The sequence below is a fragment of the Eschrichtius robustus genome, chromosome 14 (assembly GCF_028021215.1).
Source record: "Eschrichtius robustus isolate mEscRob2 chromosome 14, mEscRob2.pri, whole genome shotgun sequence".
Classification (NCBI taxonomy): Eukaryota; Metazoa; Chordata; class Mammalia; order Artiodactyla; family Eschrichtiidae; genus Eschrichtius; species Eschrichtius robustus.
Window position 1 is genome coordinate 637,409 of NC_090837.1, and position 17,467 is coordinate 654,875.

The 17,467-nt window shown below is 65.1% G+C and overlaps 1 protein-coding gene across 10 annotated transcripts in view; it reads right to left on the bottom strand.

Moving 5' to 3' along the window:
- Positions 1-17,467, bottom strand: part of FBRSL1 (fibrosin like 1) — an 86,216-nt gene that overhangs the window by 3,516 nt on the left and 65,233 nt on the right. For 2 of the 10 annotated variants that reach the window (XM_068562520.1, XM_068562516.1), the window contains 14 exons: positions 10,976-11,021; positions 8,178-8,505; positions 7,841-8,061; positions 6,979-7,047; positions 6,608-6,807; positions 5,811-5,861; positions 5,514-5,609; positions 4,852-4,920; positions 4,664-4,693; positions 4,390-4,461; positions 3,029-3,158; positions 883-960; positions 595-678; positions 165-363 (listed from right to left, as the gene is read on the bottom strand). In XM_068562520.1, the coding sequence (XP_068418621.1) occupies positions 165-363; positions 595-678; positions 883-960; positions 3,029-3,158; positions 4,390-4,461; positions 4,664-4,693; positions 4,852-4,920; positions 5,514-5,609; positions 5,811-5,861; positions 6,608-6,807; positions 6,979-7,047; positions 7,841-8,061; positions 8,178-8,505; positions 10,976-11,021 (1,673 nt within the window). Of the gene's footprint in view, positions 1-164; positions 364-594; positions 679-882; positions 961-3,028; positions 3,159-4,389; positions 4,462-4,663; positions 4,694-4,851; positions 4,921-5,513; positions 5,610-5,810; positions 5,862-6,607; positions 7,048-7,840; positions 8,062-8,177; positions 8,506-10,975; positions 11,022-17,467 lie in introns of all 10 variants that reach the window. The other 8 variants (XM_068562517.1, XM_068562519.1, XM_068562515.1 and 5 more) reach the window with 8 other exon arrangements.

Consider the following 17,467-nt stretch of genomic DNA (forward strand, 5'->3'; position numbering starts at 1 on the left):
CTTTCCCGGTCCTGAGGGTGCAGACTTCACACCCTCCCAACCAAGGAGACTGAAGGCAGAGCTCAGCGTGCCCCGCGGGCGGGTACCCGGGACTCGGCGGAGCTGCCTAGGGGATGCGGGGGCGGGAAGCCGGCAGGATGGGGGAGCGGAGGGGCCCCACTCACCGCTCCTCCCTGCTCTTGTCCAGCTCTCGGTCGTGGTTGGTCAAGGCTGAGACCCGCTCGGCGTCTACAGGCTTAGGCCACGAGGGTGGCGTGGGGAAGGAGGGCGGCGCCCGGTGCAGCCGGTTCCAGGCCTCGCGGGGGCTGGGCAGGCCGTGCAGCGTGGGGCCCTCCTTGGGGGCAAAGAGGCCGCCACCGGAAGCTGGGGGGTGGGTGGCGGTGGGAGCGTGAGGCCGGGATGCCAGGGAGGCGCACACACACGGAGATTCCCGACCTCAGACCCACAAGTGCCCCAGGGAGGCGGCAAAGGGGGTCCGCGCGCCCTGCGTCAGGGCGGCCCGGGCCCGCGCAGGCGCGCGCGGAGGACAAAGTGCGTGCCCATGCGCGAAGTGAGGGCGCATGTGCGGGGAGAGCAGGGGGCGCGGTCACTCACTCAGCGCATGGCTGCCCAGGCCTCCGAAGGCGTTGCTGCCCAGGCTCCCCAGGCCCCCGAAGGCGCTTGATCTGCTGAAAGGGTCTGTGGGGGAAACGAGGGCTCAGGGGCCTCCACGTGCGCACTGGACCCTCCCCCCACCCCGTGGCTCCCGAACCTGGCAGGTGCCACCTCTGCAATCTGAGGGGTACCCGGGTTCTTGACGTCATCTCCCCACCCACCTGCATCCCCGCAGCCCTGAGGTCAGCACAGGCCAGCCAGACGGCACGGACCTCAAAGAACACCTACCTGTCAAGTGACCAGTGGGCAGGAAGCTGCCAGGATGGGCTGAGGGTCCGAACGGGTTGGTGGTGGGATGGGCAGCACCTGGGGAGGGGGACAGGTTGATGGAGGCCGGAGTGCACCTGGGGCCTCGGCTGTGGCTCCTTCCAAGGGTGGGTGCGCCCTGGATGGCTGCTCCTCCCACTCCAAGCACGTGACCAGGTAGGAGGTGGGCCTTCATCTCCCTGGAGCCTGGAAGACCCCGAGGGGGCGGAGCAGGGAGGCAGGTGCTGACAGCAGCGGAGCCTCCAGAGGAAGAAGGGCAGAGGAACGGCCTGCGATCGAGCCTTCAGGGGGCTCTCCCAAAGCCAGCGGCCCTGGACTTTCCAACCAGAGCTACAGCCCCGGTCACCTAACAGTGGGTGCGGCCTGGGTGCTGACGGACACTGGCCCGAGTCACGGCTGCCAGAGGCCGCAGCTCCTCCTGCGGCGTCCCCTGGCTGCAGGCCACAGCCCACAAGCGTCACGGCGGCAACAGCCCCGGCTCCCCCGACGCCCCCCAGGACCGAACCTGGAGGGCAGCCGGTGGGCCCAGTCTGGAGACGGGGCTGAGTCAGGGGCCAACTCTGCTGCTTAGGGTGCCCCGGCCCGTAGCCTAGAGGTGAGTGCCTGGCGAGACCAGTGACGTGGGCGCCCCCTCGTGTCCCTCCAGCTCCCTGCACCTGTGGGGACCCCAACAGTGGCGCGCTCCCGTGTGCGTCACCGGCGGGCTCCTCCACCCAGACACACGCAGGTTCTAGCTCCCAGAGAGCTCCCAACTAGAAACTTTACCTCACCTCCAAGTGACCCTGAGTCAAAGAAGTTAGGAAAACAGCTGGCCCCGGGGCTAAAGAGGATGGTGTATCGACGAGGCCATGGGTGGGTGCGGAGCACAGAGGGGCCCAGGCCACAGCCTGTGGGCTCTGGCCCAGATGGGAGGCCCTCTGCTTTCTGAGGGGCCCTGACGCCTGGCTGGGGTCTGGAGGCCATCAGGGCAGTGGAGCTGGGGCTGGGAAGAGGCGCCAGGCTCACCAGGCCAGCCAGCATGACCCCATCCACACCCGTCACGCCAGTGTGCCAACGGGCTGCCCGCATGCACCACGTGTCCACGTGCAAGGGGCAGCGGGTGGGGGTGAGCATATATGAGCTCGGAGGAGGGCGGGGGGAGGTGTCCGAGGAACAGTCAGGGAGGGCTCTCTGAGGAGATGACGTCCTTTGAGGGCCTGACAGCTGGGGTGGAAGCAGCAGCAGCCCCGGCGCGAGGGCTCAAGGCCGCTGACCTCAGCAAGGCCTGCTGCTCGGCTGCCCTCGGCCGGCATCTGGGAACCCGGGTTCCAGGAGGTTTCTCCCTTCCCTCTGATAGGAAGGCCTCACAGACGCTCAGGTTGCTTGTGCAAACAAGGTGGTCTGTGCTGAGCACCTGCTTTCCTTCTGGGAGTCCGGGTTTTGGTCCATGCAGGCAGAGCTGCCTGCGTGACCGGCCCCCAGTAAGAACCCTGGGCGCTGGGTCTCCACGAGCTTCCGTGGGAGACAGCACCTCGCCCTGCTGTCATGGCTCCTCGCTGGGGAATGAACTACATCCTGGGGCCCCTCGGGGCAGTGCTCAGGAGGCACCCGCCCATTTCCACCCTCCCCCTCCTCCTTGCCGACTGCTGTGTGTCCCTCGGCTGCAACGCATACAGCCAGGGTTGGAGTGTGACTTGTGCTGAGTCCTGGGAGCACTGCGAGCCTGGGGGTAGTCCCAGGGACCCTGACACAGCAAGGCTGTGGCGCGGCTGCTGGCGGGGGCGAGCACAGGGGTTCCGGGAGCCGTTTCCCACCTTTCGGAGAAAAGCCAGACCCTTCCTGGGAGGGACATCGGGAAGGACGCCCCAGAGAGGTGGGCATCCTGGCCAGAGTCCATGCGGGACTCAGGTCAGCGGGGGGGAAGTCTCCGCGGGGGGAGAAGCTCGAGGAGGGCAGGGCTGCCAGACCCCTCCGGCTACGGCCGGAGAAACAAGAACGCTGCCCGAGCAGCCGGAGCCCTCTGGCGCCGGCACCAGCCAGAGGGAAAAGGCGAGAACGCCTCCGCCCGGCTGCCCCCTGGCCTGCATGGCGGCTGAGCCCCCAGCGCCCACGGGCCAGGCCGCCTTACCTGAGCTGGAGAGGAGGGGCCGGGCCAGGTCCTGCGGGTAGTGGAATCCGGCGAACACACCCGGGGCGGGGGGTCTGCTGAACAAGTCCAGCTTGGCGCCCGCGTCCAGTTTGTGAGGGCCCAGCTGCATCTGCAGGACAGGGTGTGCGCAGGGGCTGCCAGTGAGCTGACAGCAAGGTGGGACGCCACCTGCTCCGCTGGCCTTGCCCAGCGGGCGGAGAGACAGGTAAGATTTATCCTGACGACGTTTCAGCGGACGCAGGATAACCGAACGCCATGTGTGATGACACAAGTTCCTGATTGAGGTGTTTCACTCCTTTTCATGCGCTTTTTGAAAGCTGGTGTGTTTACACTTAAAACACATCTCAATTTGGATGCTACATTTTCATTGGAAATACTTTGTTTACACTTTGTAAAATTAGGCTGGAAAAGCATTCCCATACGCAAGTCGTTCCAGTTTTCCAATGACTAAATTTAGCTTCAGTATTAAGATTCAAATTTATTAAAGTTAAACAAAACTAAGAAGCCAGTCCCTGGGTCACAAGGGCCGCAGGAGGCATGGGGCTAGGTGAGTTCTACCTGCCGAGATGGCAGCGACAGAGCGGGTGCTTGGGCCCTAGCTGGGGGCCCTACCCACCTCCTTCACTGTGCCTTCCAGGTGGCCCTGTCTGAGCATCTGCATGTTGAAACGCACAATAATCTGTCATAAACCCCTTTCTGTGACTGGTCCTTTGTAGCATATTTAGGACGTGATGAGTTAAAGATATTGTGCGTGGGGTAACGTGTTATCTGAGATGGCAGAGGAGAGCATGGAGACCCTTCTGCGATACGAGGGCAGGGTCCGTCCTGGCCCCCTCAGCGCCCCGGCCCATCGCCCCAGCCGTGGGTCCCCAGGTCTCCCACTTCCCTGTGTCGCTTGGCCAGGGCGCCTGGCACCACCTGCCGGGAGGGGGACGGCCTCGAGCTGGGTTCCTGTTCACCACCTGTCCCCCCTCCCCCCCCCCCCCCCCCGCAGGGAGCACGCAGGCTCCGTGAGCACTTTTGGTCGTCTTTGCCCCTGGCTAAAAACCCAGGCACACAGCAGGCCCAAGTGCTAACAGACACCTGGGGGGAAGAAGGGGGCAGGGCCGAAGGCTCGCTGGGAGGACTCGACTGATGGTGGGGAGGCCCGCAGGGTCAGCGCCTCCCAAACCCCTGCCTGTGTCACACTGGGTGACCAGGCGGGAAGTGGCCTTGAGTTCCCCACACACTGCTATCCTGTCCCCTCCCCAGCTCCGACCCCTCACAGCCCGGCACAGCGCCTGGGCGAGGGGCACCCTCTGAGCCGCGGGCCTGGCCGCAGGATGAGCAGTCAGGCTCACCTTTATCTTCTGCTGATGGTGGTAGATCTGCCAGGCGATCTGCACGTGCACGGCACACCACTTCCCGGGCTTCTGCGACAGGGCGGGTGACGGGCTCAGCTTTGAGGCCAGGACCCCCTCGCTCCCCCCACCCCCCGCCAGATTCCTGATGTCACAGCGCACCCCTGTGGCCACTCAAGAGGCACCCAGAGTCCTCCCTGGCCTTGGACCTCCCCTGAGGTCCCGCCAGGCCCCTTCCTCCCAAGGTGAGGCAAGCAGGCATACACACACTCACCCTGACTGCTGTCCGGTACGGGTCTGACACCTGCCATCAACAGAGAAAGAAGCATTAGACCCAGGCTCTGCAAGCAGCCCAGCCCCGGGGGGTCGGGGGGAGAGCACTATGTGGGCCTCCACGAGGGGCCACGCTGGCGGGAATGCCCGCCAGGGAAGGAGGGAGGCACGGGCACCGCTGCCACCTACCCCGGGGGCTTTCTGTAGGAGGGTGTGAACAGCACTGGCCTGGCCTGTTAGCTCGAGTGGGTTTGAAGTCTGAGAGGAGAGAGGGACAGGGCACGAGATGACTTTGCAGGCCCCACACCCAGGTGGCACGAGACCCCCCAGGCGCCACCCAGGGGCGGCCTGGCCTCCCACCATATCCTACCCAGAGGTTTCTGAAAAAGCTCTTGACCGACGTGCCTGGGCCAGGGTCTTCCCCAAGGGCCAAGGCAGCCCCGCTTCAGGGAAGGTGAGCAGAGCAAGCCCAGTCCCTGGTCCCGGGGCCTCAGGGGGTGCTTCCTGCCTGGGCCTCCTGCAGCGAGGATGGCCCTGTGCTGCTGCCAGCCAGACCCCGCTGCTGTGCTGCTCCTCCCACCCCCAACCCCGAGCGCTGCCAGCGGGAGAGGTGAGAACGAGCGAAGCCAGGCTCTCCCGGCCCCGTGGGGCACAGAGGGCCCCACCCAGGGTCAGGATGTTCTGCACTGAGGTGAAGACCCCTTGGGGGCCACCCGGGATCACGACACACACAACCACGTGCGAGGCGGCTGGAGCTGCCCCGGGATGGGAAGGGCTGGCTGGGGGGGGCCAGGAGCGGTCCTGCAGACCCCACCCACAGTGCCCACCCCCCTCCTGGGAGCAGCTGGTACCTTGGGCTGAAAAGCACCCTGCAGGGATCCAAAGGGACCTGGGTGTGGGAGCAGGGCGGGCAGTCCCGGGACGGCTGGAGGGAAGGGCGGGAAAAACTGCAAGAGAAGGCAGGAGGGGCATGCCAGGGGCCTCGCCGGACGCTTGGACGCCCAGGGCAGGGACGCTGGGCCCAGCCCTCTGGTCCCCACTCCGTCACCCCTGCGCTGGGTGGGAAGCTACACGGACACGGCACAGCCCCGCCGCCCTCCACACCCCTCACCCTGCCTGGACAGCCCAGAGCGCGCAGGGACACTCACGTTGGAATGTCGGAAGTAGGGACTGTCCAGCTTGGGCGTGTACTTGTCAAACTGGAAGGGAAGGAGGCAGAGAGTGAGGCCTCCGTCCACGCGGACGCCCTCCGCTGGCCAAGCACCCACCCATGCCCTCGGGCCAGGCAGTGGCCAGAGTGAGGCTGGTGGCCTTAGGCCAGCTGTCCCCTAGGCTCCCCGAGGGTGCTGCCCTTTGGCCTTCCCTGTTTTAGTGGTCGCAGCACGGGAGGCGCAGACTCGCCCAACTGGTGTCTGTGGCCATGACTGGGGGGGCGGGGGGGGGAGGGCATGAAGCCCAAGGCCGGTGGTTAGGCTGCAGGACACACCTAGGCCACTGGCAGACTAGTCAGTGACAAAGCAAAGCTAGGTGGGAGCAGAGGGGACCCTGCCCCACAACAGCTGGCTCAGGGGATGGGACCTCGAGGACCAGGAACATGGGAAGAGTCCTGGCTCCCGTGGCCCCTCAGTCCTGTCGGGCCTCCAGACCTGCCGCCCTGCTGCCAGCAGAGACACGGAGGACCCCACGTGGGTGCAACTGGCCCCATGGCCATGTGGACACGCGGTGCTCCCCAAGCCCGAAAGAACGGCTCAGGATGGGGAACCTCATGGCATGACCCGGGGCGGGGCTTGGGGGGGGGGGACGAGAGGAGGGGCTGGACGGACAGCCAGACGGAAGGGGATGGTGTCAGCCTGCATGCGTGCAGAGAGCGTCTGCGTGTGCCTGCTGCGTGTCCCGCGCCCGGGCCGCCCCCGCCCGCCCGCCCGCCGGCACGCAGCCTACGCACCGGCGGGGGTGCGGCGGGCGGCAGGAGCGGCGTCGGGGGCGGCCCGGCAGGGAAGGGGGCGAATGTGTGTTGGTGCTGGTGTGTGTGCTGGTGTGTGTGTTGGTGCTGGTGGAACTCCGCCCGCAGCAGAGCTCCCGGGCCCAGGGGGGCGCTCTGGACCAGAAAACGCGCGTTCAGCTCTTGCCTGAGCAGCTCGTGATCTACAAGAGAAAAAGAGAGAGACAGAGAGGCACGTCGGCCGCGGGCTCCCGGCGGGGCGAGGCGGATAGTCACCTGCTGGCACTCCCGGTTTCGGCAGGCCAAGCCGTGGTGGCCGCTCGCTACGTGCGGGCCCCAGGGTGGAGGTAAGAGAGGTGCCTGTGACCAAGTACCAATCAGAATCCCCGAATGAGGCTGGCAATACATGATTGGCTGGCTGAATGAGATCAACAGGCTGGCATCTAAAGGCAAGAGAGAACACCGTGAGCCACCCTGGGAGCCCCCGGAGACAGCCCTGAAGGGGAGCCCTGCCCGTCCCAGCACCCCCAGACCAGTGTCCTGGTCCCATCCTGGGGCACTGAGCTGCCCCCAACCCAAGCTAGGCCGACAAGATCTTAGAAAAAACTTGGAGACCCACAGAGAAATCCTTAGTGACCTAAGATTTGGCCGCGAGGGGGCCCCTGCTGGAATCAGGCAGGGAGGGAGAGGCCAGGCTGGGCCAGGCCAGCTGCTGTTCACCTGGGGCCCCTCTCCTCCACAATTCAACCCTCCCCCCTCCCCCGCCCCCCCAGCAGCCCAGGGACGGCGGATGGGAAGAGCCACGGCAGGCCCCGGGAGCCCTCACTACCATGACCACGGAGCAGCTCCAGGTTTCACCAACTCCCTGCCCCAGACTGCCTGACCAGGCCTGGCAAGGACTCAGAATGGAGCAAGGGATGTGTGTATCCGTGTACGCGTGTGTGAGCACCTGTATCTGTGTGTGTGTGTGCGCGCGCGCGCGCGCGCGCACACACACAACCGAAGCCCTGGCAGGAAGCTTCCTCTGCCCTGGGCAAGGTGGCCTGCTAGCGCTATGGGCTGCCGGGGGGCTGCCATCCAGCTGGGTGGGGTCTGGAGGGCCAGGTGATCACTAAGGATACAGACCTCGGGGGCTGGCCCCCTCCCCAGGGGCCGCGTCCCTCCCCCCGGGGATTAGGGTCCCAGAGTGCAGGGGAACAGTGACCCCGCTGCCCCACCAACGGCGCCCGGACCTACCGGCGGGGTGTCCTGGGATGACCAGGCTGTTGGCCGGCAGCGCCGGGGGCGGGGGCAGTGTCGGGGGCGCGGCGAACATGGCCGCCGCGTGGTGCTGGTGCTGGGCCTGCGAGCGGAGCGCCAAGTGTGAGGTAGAGAGGTGGGGGCCCGGCCCGTGAGGCGACAGGGACGCGTGCTTCGCGAGCCCCAGGCTGGCGCCGCTGCTGGCGCTGCTGCTCCTGCTGCAGGGAGGGGCGCTCAGTGCCCGGCCGTCCGCGGGCGCCCCGCGCCCACCTGCGGCTGCGCAGGCCCCGCCCCGCGCCCACCTGCGGCTGCGCAGGCCCCGCCCCGCGCCCACCTGAGGCTGTGCAGGCCGTTGTGCGCTGCCGCGCCGGGGCCCGGGAAGGCGCCCGGGGGGAGAGGCACGTGCGTCGGGAGCGGGGCCCGGGTCTGCAGGGGCGCGGGCGGCGGCTGCGGCGTGAGGCGGGGCACGGCCGGGGCTTCCTTCTTGACGGGCGGGCTGGACGGGGCGCCGGGCGCGGGGCCGGCGGAGGGCAGGACCGGCGCGGGGCTGCGCACAGGGGGCAGGAAGGGCGGCTCGGTGCTCAGCTCGCGGCTGCGCTCCAGGCCCGAGACTTTGAGCGCCGCCCCGGCCTTGGCCTCGGACTTCTCGCCCAGCGTGGGTCCTGCGGAGAGAGGGGCCGGAGTGAGCTGGGGTCCCGGCTCACTGAATGCCGTCCAGGGCTGTTTCCGACGGGGAGACACGCGGCGCGGAGCTCCTGCCCACAACACCTCGGTACCCCCGCCCCCCAGGCTACCTGCCCTGAGGGCCGACCCGCAGGGAGTGTCCTGCACCTCCTGCCCACGGAGATCCCAGCGCAGGGACTGTCCCGGCCCCATTCTACAGAGGGAGACCGAGGTGCACGAGGGAGCCGGGCCAGGCAGGGCGCTGGGCTCCCAGCTCATTCTGTCGCCCTTCCTTCCTCCGGCAGGAGCTTCACTCGTGCTAGCAGCTGCTCCTTCTGGACCCACCCGGGTGACCCCTGGCCTAAGCCCTCTGTGGGCCCTTGCCCTGGGGCAGACTTCCGGATGACAAGCCTTGCCTGGTCTGCCGGGAGGAAGCTGCCGCGGGCCAACACTGCCCCCCTCTTCACCGCCCAGAGCCTCTGCTCCCTTGCGAGCTGCGGGCCTGCCCTTGGGCCGTGAGCTCCAGCCAGCCGCCTGCTCACTTCAGACCCTCCTTTTGAAACTGCTACAAGGGAGGTCTCAGGTCACATACCCAGCGGCCAGGCGGCGGGCAGCACCACCCATGTGAGCCGCTTTGCCTGCAGGGGGCATCATCCCGGTCCCCAGGAGGAGTGGAAATTCAGGTCGCTGGGCTGTGGGCTGACCCCGTGGCTGCCACGCTGAGTGAAAAGCTGGCCACAGACTCCCCTGCGGCTGCAGGGCAGTGTGACCCAGGCTGGCAGAGAGGTGAGAGGTCTGGAGCCTCTGGGAAGTCTCCTTCCCTGGGGCGACACCTCCCTCTGCCTTGGGTCTGTTTGCTTAGGGACGCACCTACAGAGGAGGCCATTGCCACCACTCCTGCAACAAGGACAGGAACAGAGGGCCGCTGGCTTCAGCCCACTTGCTGCTCACAGCTGCCCAGGGACGCTAGCCCTTTCTCCCCTCCTGTCTCTCTCACATCTCCACACGAGGCCCTCACAAAGTAAGAGCAGCCATCAGGATGGAAAGAGGCAGGCACGGGCCATGCAGACCTGGACGTGACCCCACGTGTGCCACCAGTGCCCCAGCCCTTCTGGAGACGCCTGGAACCTTCTAGAGCCTCCTGCCACTGGAGAAGCACTGCTACTCATCACCCTCCCGCCCCGCCACCTCTCTGGGTACCTCAAAGCCCAGAGTTCCCTGAACTCTGCTGAATCATAACCTCCAAACCTGTGACTGTGACCTTATTTGGAAAAAGGGTCTTTGCAGCCGTAATCAAGCTAAGAATCTCAAGATGAGATCAGCTTGGAATCGGGTGGGCCCTAAATCCAGTGACGGTGTCCTTGTAAGGGACAGAAGAGGAAGAGGCCTCATGAAGGCGGAGGCAGAGATGGGAAGGATGCAGCCAGAAGCCCAGGGATGCCCAGGTTTGCAGGCAATACCAGGAGCTGGAAGAGGCAGGAGGCACCCCTCCCCTGGAGCCTCTGGAGGGAGCGCAGCCCTGCGCACACTTGACTCCAGATTTCTGATCTCCAGAACCGTGAGCAGGTGAATGTCTGTTGTTTCAAGCCACGCGGTTTGTGGTCATTTGTTGAAACTGATACACCCTACGTTAGTTCCGGCTGAAATGCCAGCTGAGCATGCCTGGCTCCTCGGAGCCTCTGGTGGGCCGCCTTACCCAGACTCCCCAGCAGGTGTCTGCTCGGCTGCAATGCTCTGACTGGAGGAAGGGGCTTCTCGAGTTCAAGGCACGTAGAGGCCGTGCCCAGCTACCAGGCCAGCAGGACCCATGGTGCTGCGGGTGCCCCAAGGCCTGTCCTGTGTGCTCACATCCTGAGGGAGCCCCCCCAAGCAAAAGGGCCCCTTCTCTGTGCTGGGCCCACGGAAGCCCCCTTCCCGGCCACAGCCCACAGCCGACAGGCTGGGTCACAAAGGCCTATCCTGGCCTTGATGGGACCGTGGCCAGGCATCCACCCTCCAGAGCACTGCCGGCCAGAAGAGCTTTGTGGGACAGTGAAATGCTGGGTACCTGCGCCATGCCACTCGGGGGTCACGGGCCAGGGCCTGGGTGTGCTGGCGGGGCCGCATCCCGAGCCAGGAGCTGCTGGCCATCCCAGAGCACCTGAGCCCGTGAGCCCGGGGAGGGCCGGGGAAAGTGCGCTCCTCACGGTCCCCAGCGGTGCAGGGACCCCACTTTGGGAACCGCCGCTCCAGAACTGCCCAGCTCTGGCCGAGACACTGGCCCTGTTCCCAGCTTCCCTTGTCTCCTTGTGGTTTTCCCGGGGGGTTGGCGGGGGGGCGGGCTGCATCCCTCAGTAAATGACAGCACCCAACTCCTGCCTGGGGCTCTGCACCTGAAACCCAAGACAGAGCCTAACTTGGGGGCCGCCACGGACTTCAGGAATGTGTCCTGTCCCTTCCTAGAGGCCAGGAGCCCAGGAACACACTTACCTTTATCGGCTGCCGGGGCAAAGAGCTTCTCGGAGCCCACAGACGCCTGAAAGAAAGAGAGGAGGGTCAGAGGCCAGAGAGACCTACAGGGCTGGGGTGAACCTGGCCCTCACCCCCTGCCCCCGGCACCCAGGAAACAGGTCTGGGCAGGTTCTGCGCACACAAGGGCCGCCCAGCCTGGCAGAACACATCCTTCTGGGCCCACAGCCCCCATGGAGGAGGGTGACCACGCCCAGTCCCAGCTGCAAGTACTCGGACACAGGTCATTCGGCCTGTGACCAGGGAACCAAGGACGCCCCACTCAGCAGGGATGCAGGGGCTCAGCCTGGCCCTGCTGGGTGGGGAGCTAGGACTTGGGAATCGGGGCGCCAACCCGCGGAGCCGGCACCAGGAACCTGAGGGCTCCGCTGGGCCTGGCACTGGAGGTGGCAGGGTGGGGGGAGCAGAGTAGGGATGCCCGCACCCCCCAGCCCCAGGCTGCAAGACACCACGTGCCATGCCCCAGACATGCTGAGTCACAGGTCTGGGGACCCCGGCCACCATGATGCACTGAGTGTCCAGGGTGGAGTGGGGTCAACCCACTTCAGGAGGGAACGTGGCAGTTTCTGATGGGCCCCTGGGCCGCTTGGCCTCTCCCCTCTGGGGGAGACGCCCCTGTGTGTGCCGGGCCTTGGTGAGGACAGTCAGGATGAGGATGTGGCCCACCCGCCGGTTCACAGCCGCAAGCCTGTAAGGCTGTTCTGAGCAGATCTTTTCTCCCTAGCTAGTGTTGTTTTAAAACAGTTTCGCTGAGATACGATTCACGTACCATACAACACGCCCACTGAAGGCACACAGCTGTGGGCAACCATCACCTCCACCTGTTGCAGAACATTCTCAGCACCCCGGAAAGAAACCACATGCCCTTCAGCTATCGCCCCAATCCTCGCATCTCCCCCCGCCCTGGGCACCGCTACTCTGCTCCCAGCGTCTCCCGATGCCCCCATCGTGGACTTCCTTGGGGAGAAAGCAGACAGTGGTTGCTGTTGGCGTGGGGTGACTGAGTACCAAAGGGCATGAGGCCTCCCCCCAGGACGGCCACTGTCAAGAAAGACAGAAAACAGCCAAGGCTGGCGAGGACAATGTGGAGAAACTGGAACACGGCGCAGCCGCTGTGGAAAACGGTACGGAGGTTCCTCAAAAAATCAATCATAGAACTACGGTATGATGCGGCAATCCCACTTGGGAGCATATGTCCAGAGAACTGAAAGCAGAAACTCAAACATGTATCTGTCCACCCGTGTTCACAGCAGCATTACTCACAATAGCCAAAACGTGGAAGCAGGGACTTCCCTGGTGGTCTAGACTCCGCACTCCCAATGCAGAGGCCCTGGGTTCGACCCCTGGTCAGGGAACTAGATTCCACATGCCAGCAGCTAAGAGCCCGCCCGCCCGCCGCAACTAAAAAGATCCCACACATGGCAACGAAGATCCCGAGTGCCGCAACTAAGACCCGGCGCGGCCAAATAAATAAATATTTAAAAAACCCCAAAAAGCAAAAAAAAACAACAAACGTGGAAGCAACCCAAGTGTCCATAAACAGGTGGCTGGATAAACAAAACGTGGTGTATGCACACAATGAAATATTATGCAGCCTTAAAAAGGGAGGAAACTTTGACATATGCTGCAAGTGGATGACCTTGCGTACACTATGCTCAGTGAAGTAAGCCCGTCACAAAAGGACAAATCCTGTGCGGTTCCACTACATGACGTCCCTAGAGCAGGCAAATCCACGGAGGCAGAAAGCAGGCTGGTGGGTGCTGGGGGAGGGGGAGGGGAGGGGACATTAGTGTTTAATGGGGACAGAGTTTCAGTTTGGCAAGATGAAGAAATTCTGGAGTTGGATGGTGGTGATGGTTGCACAACGATATGAATGTATTTAATGCCCCGAGCTGTACACTTAAAATGGTTAAGATGGTAATTTTGTTATGTGTATTTCACCATGATAAATAAAAAACTTAAAGAAAAAAGCATGAAAGAGCTCTCTGGGGTCATGAAAACATTCTCTGTCGGACTCCGGTGGGGGTATGTAGTGGTATGTATTTGTCGAAACGCACCCAACTGTACACTTAAAACAGGCGCATTTTGTTGCGCGTAAATTGTGGTGCAAGAAAGTCAATCGTGAGACGGGGACTGAGGCGAGAACAGACTGACAGGTGAACAGAACAGAAACAAGAGTCCCAGACAGTGACGCCCACGGGAGGCCCAGCACAGGCAGGGCCCGGGTCTGTGGGGAAGGGCAGGAGCTGCTCGGACGGGGGCTCCCCGGGCCCGTGTCACTCCAGGCCTGCTGCCGGCAACGTGCAGAGCGAACCGTGAACAGACCGCTGTGCCCCTTACACTCGTGCTGGGGTGGGGCCACCTGCCTAGCCACGCCCCGAAACCCCGCACTGGGAAGAAAACAGGTGGCAAACGCAGCCCGAAAACACAGGCCCACGCTCCCCGGGCTGGACTCGGACCCGCACCAGAGGGGAGTCTGCTAACCGGGGTGCCAGGGGAGCAGGGAGCTGAGGCCGGGGTGCCCTCTGCAGGGAGGCTGTGCCTTGACCTCTTCCTGAGGGTGTTCCCGAGGCATCCTGCGGGGTGAGCAGCCTGGATCATGGCCTCACCCGAGGAGACCCCGGGGTGGGGGTGGGAGGATGGGTGGGTGAGGGGCCCACCTGAGCTGGGGGTCCGCGGGGTCAGGATGGCAGAGTCAGCAGTGCCAGCCCGCCCACCCCTCAGGGCCAGGATGGGGACACCTCACGCCCGCTCACTCTGCAGCAGGCACGGCCCCAGCTCTGCTGGGAGCTACGGCCACGTGTCCAGGCGTGAGGCCAGGTGCCCCCAGAGCCCTGTATCCTCCCGCAAAGGCCCATGAGTCACCTATCCTCCCACCCGAAGACCCCCAGGCCTAACAGGACTGGACCCTCGCCACGACCCCAGGAGGGGGTCCTGTTGACACTCCCACTTGAGGCCACACAGCCCAAGTGACAGCTGCTTAATTACTAGCTGGTCTCGTTAACACTCTCACAAATTAATTCTCCACACAGCAGCCAAGAGTATCTTTAAAAGCCAAACCAGAACAAGTCACCCTGGACTCAAAACACTCCAGTGCCTTCCCACTGCCCCAAACTACAGTGTGAGCTTCTCCCCCAGCCCCCAAAAGGGTGTGGCCGGCCGACCTGTCTGGGCCCTTGACCCAGTGGCTTCGGCCAAGTACCCCCAGGCCTTCCCAGACCCCATCAGCCTGAGGGTGCCCCGCCCCCACTGGCGCACGTTTAAATCCTCTTCGCCTGCTGCCCTGCGCCAGCGGGAGAAGGGCATGAGTGGGCAGGGCCGGCGCCCCCCAAATGAGATGGACCAGAGCAGCGGCAGCCACTCTGCTCTCCGGAGCCGCCCCCTTAAGGTCTCCACTACCTGAGGCACCGACAGCCCCTCTGGGCCTGGGGGTGGTGCTGACCGCGCAAGCAGCCCACCCCAGTGCCTTATCTCGTGCCATCAGCAGGTGCAGGGAGTGAGCTCAGCCTGCAAGCTGTCGTTAGCTCCCAGGGGTGTGGTCGCTGGGCCACTGGGAGGGGGAGGGGGCTACTCCATGGCAGGTCGGCCTCGAGCACCTGCCTCAGCTGCCCCGTGTGTGCCAGCCCTCACCGGAGCCCTCCTCTGATACAGCAGGGCGCCCGTCCCACCAAGGCTGGTGTTGCAAAGGAACGTGGTAGAGGCGTCACTCTGAGAAAATGCCGTTTGCTCCTGTGGGGCAGGACTGCCCTCGTTCCTAGACTGGGGGTGGAGGGAAGAGCAGCAAGTCCAGTTAAGGCTGCAGGCGCCCCTGCCCTGCCCGGGAGGCCCAGCCAGGCCAGTTCCGGTTCACTTCAAGGCCCCAGGCTGGAGCACCGGACCCCAGAGCCAGGAGGTGGCGCCCCAGACACTGGGAGAGTGAATGGGGAGCAGAGAAGGGAGGGGAGAGGAGGGGGGCGAGGAGCAGCGACGGGGAGTGTCTTCCCTGGCGCTGCCGACCCCTGGGATGCCGCCTGGGCAAAGGCGGGAGGCAGGTGGGAAGGCCACTGTCCCCTGTCCGTCCGGTCCTCACAGCCACACTGCCCAAATTAAAGTTTGCTCAGGGAAGATGAGGGATCCAAGTCCCCACAGGAGTCGTGGGCAGGGACCTGGCAGGCTTCCACCGCACGGCAAGGGCCGGGACACCGGGCCAGGCACGGCCAGGCCCACTGGAGAAGGCTCTCAACAAACACCCACAGGCACCCTTAGCTCCCAGGACCTCTGGGGCCGTGGCGCAGGTTCCAGCCCCCTTCCCAGCACAGGCACAAAGCCACCCCTTCTGGGACTTGGCCCAGGTCGAGGTCCCTCGGTTCTTTCCCTTCCAGGACAAGGGGTCCGGAGCCGGCCAGCTGACCCAAGGCGGGTGGGCAGCCCTAGCGCAACCACCAGATCTGTGCTAATAACTTCCCGAGGATTATCCACTGGGACTTGACCCAGGCAGCGCCGGCACCCTCCAATCCTGGCACTGAGCCAGTGTGGGTGTGAAAGGAAAGGGTCACTTCAGGCCAAAGTCCAGGTTGGAGGTCCCCGGGCTGCAAGTTCAGGGTCCCCGTGGAAGGCGCCCGCTCCGTACGGAGAGTGTCAGGGTCAGCACTCTTTCCCCGGAGATACGCAATCCCGGCCGCGGGCGGAGGTCAAGGCGCGCTTTGTTTGCGAGGACCTGACCTGCGGGGCAGCCTCGGCCCAGACACGCGGCACAGACTCCGCCGGCCGCGCCCCGCCCCAGACAAAGAGCTCCAACTCCGGGCAGGTGAGCGCGGCGGGCGCCGGGAACCCGGGCGGCCGAGCCCGCGCCAGGGCGCAGACAAAGACGCGCGTCCCCCAGCGCCCTGCCCCGCCTCCGCCGCGGGCCCCCCAGCGCCCTGGCCGAGGCCCAGTACTCTCTGCGGGTCTGCCGCCACGTGCGCCCCACGGGCGCAGGCGGAGGTACGTGGAGTGTCCGCGCGCCCGGCTCCCGTGAGAGACGGAGTGAGCAGAGCGCCGGGGGCCTCTCCCGCTCCCCGTTCCTCTAGAGGGGGCGGCTGCTCTCCCAACCCCGGCCCCCGAAGTCCCGAGTTCCTCCCCGGAGCCACCAGCGCTCACTCACCGCGCGGTCGCCCCGGGTCCGGCGCGCTCTGCAGGCGACCGCCGCTAGTCCTCGTACCGGAGCCGGAGTCGAAGCTGGGCGGCATGGACGCGGGCCCCCGCCAGCCTCGGCCCGTCGAGGTGGCCCCTCTCCCGTGGCGCCCTGCCTAGCCGGAACCCAGGCCGGGGGCGCGCGGGGCACGCATGTCCGCCGCGCCGACTCGGCGCGCTCCGTGCGGCTCTCGGTGCGCACCGGGCTCCCGGACCCGTCGGGCGCGGCGCGTGTCCCACAGGCGGCGTGGACGGCGGCGGCGGGCGTACTGCTGGCTGGCGCGCAGGCGGCGGCCAGGGAGCGCGGCCGGGCGGGGCGGGGGCGGGGCGGGGCGCGGCGGGGGCGGGGCGCGGGCAGGCCCGATTAATCCAGCCCCGAGGCGCGGATCTGCCCGCACGGGGCCGCGGACTTGGGTTCAAGCGTTCGCGGTCCCATCCCCGTCACCAGGTCAGGGCGCGCGGTGCCAGCTGTACTGAACGCTGTATGGGCCGGCTACTCCGACGCTCACAGCAACGAATATGCATGGCTCCTACGCCCAGTTTACAGAGGGGGAAACTGAGTCACGGAGCGGCGCGGTCGAAGAGCTGGGACTTGAAGGAAGGACAACAGAGCCCCCACATCTGTCCGATGTAAGCTCCGCCCTCAGTTTCACCATCTGCGAAATGGGGATGCAAAGTGGGAGAAGGGGTCCAAGTAGTTACTGTAATTGCGAATTGCGCAGTACACGCCAACCCTGACCACTACTCCGGAGCCACCTGGCCGCTCCGTGGGCCCAAACCGAGTTCAGATCCAGGGGGAACAACCGCCCCTTGAGAAGGCCGAGTATATGCCCCACACCGATCCAGGCCCACGGGGTGGCACCTAACATTCCAGAGCGCGCAGGTGCAACACCAGGACACCAGCAGCACAACTCCCAATCATGAAACTTGCTGTAAAAAAATCCACGGAGGGTAAGGGGGCCGAGGGGCTCCTGGAAGGAGTTTGAGAGCCCACCTCTAAGCTGCTGTGGGGCTAGGGGCACCAGGAGGTCAGCTCTCCTGAGGCATCCAGGGACCCACAGCTTAGAGCCCAGGTTCAGGGCCTGCATACGCCTGCCCTAAGCTGGGCGATCAGAGGCGGGTCCATTCAGCGGGGAAGCGCACAGCTATTCAAACAGGACCCTGGGACACGGCTCCAGAACCGCGGGCACGGGGCCAGCGCTCCCTTTTCAAAAGGCGGCAAAACACAGGCAGACACATGCACTTACACAGCCCACAGTTAATCTCCAACCGTAAAGAAGAAATGGCCAACGGTGCCAGCCT